At 32.9% G+C, this 3,944-nt stretch overlaps 1 protein-coding gene across 4 annotated transcripts in view; it reads right to left on the bottom strand.

The window, feature by feature from the left end:
- LOAG_18523 (DEAD box polypeptide 17) overlaps positions 1-2,467 on the bottom strand; it is a 7,392-nt gene extending 4,925 nt beyond the window's left edge. For all 4 annotated transcript variants that reach the window (XM_020451183.1, XM_020451185.1, XM_020451184.1 and 1 more), the window contains exons 1-5: positions 2,388-2,467; positions 1,165-1,242; positions 917-1,083; positions 667-785; positions 205-432 (exon numbers count right to left, since the gene is read on the bottom strand). In XM_020451183.1, coding sequence (XP_020305056.1) covers positions 205-432; positions 667-785; positions 917-1,083; positions 1,165-1,193 — 543 coding nt within the window. In that variant the 5' untranslated portion in view covers positions 1,194-1,242; positions 2,388-2,467. The remainder of the gene's footprint in view (positions 1-204; positions 433-666; positions 786-916; positions 1,084-1,164; positions 1,243-2,387) is intronic.
- Positions 2,468-3,944: the final 1,477 nt, after the last annotated feature.

Raw genomic sequence — 3,944 nt, 5'->3', positions numbered from 1 at the left:
ACTATATATATATATATATATATATATATATATATATATATATATATATATATATATATATATATATACGTTGACAGAAAGACCGCGAGATAAATATTCATAAGTTACGCATGAAAAATCATTTAATCAAATGTTCTAACCTGCATAGATTATAAAAATATATAGACAGATCTGTTCTGTATGAACTATAAAGATATAACGAACCGCGAAAGTTTTTCCAGAACCGGTCTTTGCTATTGAAACCATATCTCTACCACTCAATGCAATTGGCCATGATATTGATTGAATAACTGTTGGTTTTTGAAAATTTGCAAAAAGCATATCTGTGAGAACTTGCGGAAAACCTGCTTCTTTAAAATCAAAAACTGGACGAGGAAGATCGTTCCCTTCAACAGTAACCTGATTATCTGTAAACCACTTGTCTATTTCAACCTGAAAAAAAAATCATGGACTTCAGACGAATATTCCGTAGAAAACTTCCAAATTGTATCTACGACTGCTAAACCATGACCCATTATAGTTATTTCGTTAGATCTGTGAAGCGACACTGATTACTTTTATCTAGTTAAGCGCATTAATACCAACATGGGAATATTTTGTTTTACAAATTCCTGATTGATCTACTTCCTAGCATAAATTATTTGTAGTACACGAGAAAAAAGAAACCTGTTCCCTACGTGTAACAGCAGAATGTTCATGGTAAAAATTCTTTTCGAATGGTCGAAGATTTTCACGACTCCAATCAATTGGGCGAAGACTGTTACCGCCGGAAGCACCACGACTTCCTAAAATTTAACATCTTAACATCCATTACAACTAGAAAAGTTATATAGTCTAACTTGTGGACATAAATCTGAGAAAGCACATGACAATGCAAACATATGATGAAAAATGAAACTGTTTAAGAACTTGTTACCGAAATCATATTTCCTGTCACCGAAGCTACCACCAAAACGGCCACCACCACTTATTCCACTGCCACGGCCACCAAAGCTCCGTGGACCCCCGCGACCACCCATTCCTCCTCGGTTACCACTGCTTCCACCACCTCGGCTACCAAAGCTACGACTACCACCACCACCACTGCAAGTAATATTAAATATCTTTTTCCCAAACCACATCTTCAAGATTGCTATATTAGATTTTGTATTACGCAACACTTACAATTTATCGCGACCACTACCACGATTCATCACAGTTGTCTCGTTAGGTCTCTGAAGCGACAGTGAAGCAGGGTAAAACCTGAAAAAAAAAAAAAAAAAAGAAAAAAAACAAGTATCCAAACGAGTAATATAACGCCACCTGCAAATATATTTCGCAATTATGATGGGGCTAACGAAACTTCTACAACACCAAGACTTGCTCTTTGATCAATTTCCTACCATCAATCTGTTAGACTTGCCAGTCAAAGCTAATGTAGTACAGTAATTCGCAAAATTAGGCAATAGAAAATGAAAGTCAGCCCAGGCCATTCATAAACTCGTACGAAGCAATTGGGGATCTGCAAGTTGAAAGTGTGGAGATGACGCTAGTAACTTTTCTCTTAACCTCCCACAGAATCTAGATTAATTCAGCTGTTACCGCATTACTTCAAAACCACTGAACCATACACTTATAAAGGTACACTACTATTCGAAAACTTGATAGAAATTTCTCGTGTTATGTAGGATAATGTTATGCAGGTAAAAAAAAAATTTCTTCCGTTATGCAATCAAATGATGCATAGAAGAGAAACGACATTTTATGCGATTTTGAAAGACTGAAACAAATGACATGGACAGAGCTTATTTAAGACAAAAGTTAAACAATACTAGAATGGAAACATTTACCAAGGATAGAGCAATCTATTTACAGAGAAGTTCTAGATGGGTACTGGAAGAAATTAATAATGGTTAAGGACAAGAGTAATCCAAATTGAAAATGATTGATTTGTCGGTTTAAAACCTAAAACTAACGCATCCACCTGCAAATATATTTCGCAATTATGATGGGGCTAACGAAACTTCTACAACACCAAGACTTGCTCTTTGATCAATTTCCTACCATCAATCTGTTAGACTTGCCAGTCAAAGCTAATGTAGTACAGTAATTCGCAAAATCAGGCAATAGAAAATGAAAGTCAGCCCAGGCCATTCATAAACTCGTACGAAGCAATTGGGGATCTGCAAGTCGAAAGTGTGGAGGTGACGCTAGTAACTTTTCTCTTAACCTCCCACAGAACCTAGATTAACTCAGCTGTCACCGCATTACCTAATCTGCTGGTTTGTTAGGAAATTTATTGAAAAATATTCCGCAACACATGAGAATTTCATGAAACTCCATCCTAAATCATTTCCATATAAATGACACATATAGGACAATATCATTTTCACACATATAACACATACAAGAAGATCCATTCTTCTCGCCCCGCGCTTCTTCCTCTAACCCCATCAGCTCAAATACTCCAATTCCTGCGCACTCACCCCCACTTCCCCAAAAATATCGAAATCTCGGACCGGTTTTTAAATGCGGTTCGTTGAATAGAATACACGGGACGGTATGAAAATTTTTATCGGCTTAGGATACTGTGTGAAAATATTACGTCCTTGACAAGCGAAAACATCGACAGAGATGTGTAGCATTGTTCATTGTCATCAAATTTTGATTGAGTGAATTTTTGAATAGCTGTGTTTCGGATCATGCATTTAAACATAAACACTTAATATATCAAATGTAAATAAAAAATTGATTTCATTTACAAAATATTAGATTTGGTTGTTTTTGATTCATCCATTTATAATAACAAAAAAAACAAAAGGTCCTAGCATTAAGGAGAAATGAAGATCTCCGCAAGTTATACAAGAAAATGTTAATTTCTTGATTCATAGGCTTTGCAGCAAGCTTAGTCATATTTAACATTATTATTAAAAAGACTAACCTTAACTATTGTTAACCTTGAGAAATACCATTTTATATTGATAATATCATTTAATCAAAAAAATTTTGCATTATTTCCAGTCCATTTAAATCGTTTAGCTAAAACGATTCAATAGCTATTCCTTTTCTTTTTTTTTTTTTTTATTTTACAACCATTTAAACTGCCCAATTAATATTATGCAGTAGTATTCATTTTCATCAACAGCTATCCTTTTTGTGTCTTCAGAAAAATATGACCAGAAGAATTGTTGAGATGATAGATATAAAAATAGAAGGTCAAGTTATTGATAGAGTAAATATACTCCAAAGCATTACCATTTTCCCACGCAAAATGATCGGTCGATAAAATGATCAAGGTTGACAATATAAAATTTTACTTAAGAAAAAAAAAAAACAAACATTTTCACTACTAATTTTTGTTTCATTTTCTTTTACCTTTTTCTTTTTCACCTTGTAGCATTTCAATTTAATTAAAGTTTTTGATTTCTATTCATTTCTGTTTCAAGATTTTCTAAAATGATTAGAATTCTTACTTGAATTAAGAATTCGTCATTATGCCAATTTTTTTTCTTTTTTTTTGTTTTTGTTTCGGAATTTCGTCCCTTTTTCATTTCCATTTCGATTTCCTTCTCACTTCTCACCATTTCGGGTCATTTTATTACGAAATGCATTAAAATTTGACCTTCCGCCTCTCTTCAATCCTTTTTTTCTCTTTCCCTTTCTCTCTTCCTTTCTTTTTCCTCCTTTATGTCACAATTGTCATCAATAATATCATTAAACAAAAAAAAAGAAAAAGTATAATTTATGCAAAAAATTACCTTTTCTCTTTTAAAGTTTTGATAAATTCTCTTTCATCATAATCGTAATTCCAAATTTGATATTTTTTTTTTTAATTAAAAATTTCGATGAAATATTGATGAAATGGAAGGACGAGAAAAAAGTATACTCTCATCATTCTTTTATCAGAACGACGCAATGTTAACAAAAGACAAAAAAAAAAAAANAAAAAAGAAAATAAAAGGTAG

The sequence above is a fragment of the Loa loa genome (assembly GCF_000183805.2).
Source record: "Loa loa unplaced genomic scaffold supercont3.342, whole genome shotgun sequence".
NCBI classification, from domain to species: Eukaryota; Metazoa; Nematoda; class Chromadorea; order Rhabditida; family Onchocercidae; genus Loa; species Loa loa.
This window is presented reverse-complemented; position numbering and strand designations above follow the sequence as displayed.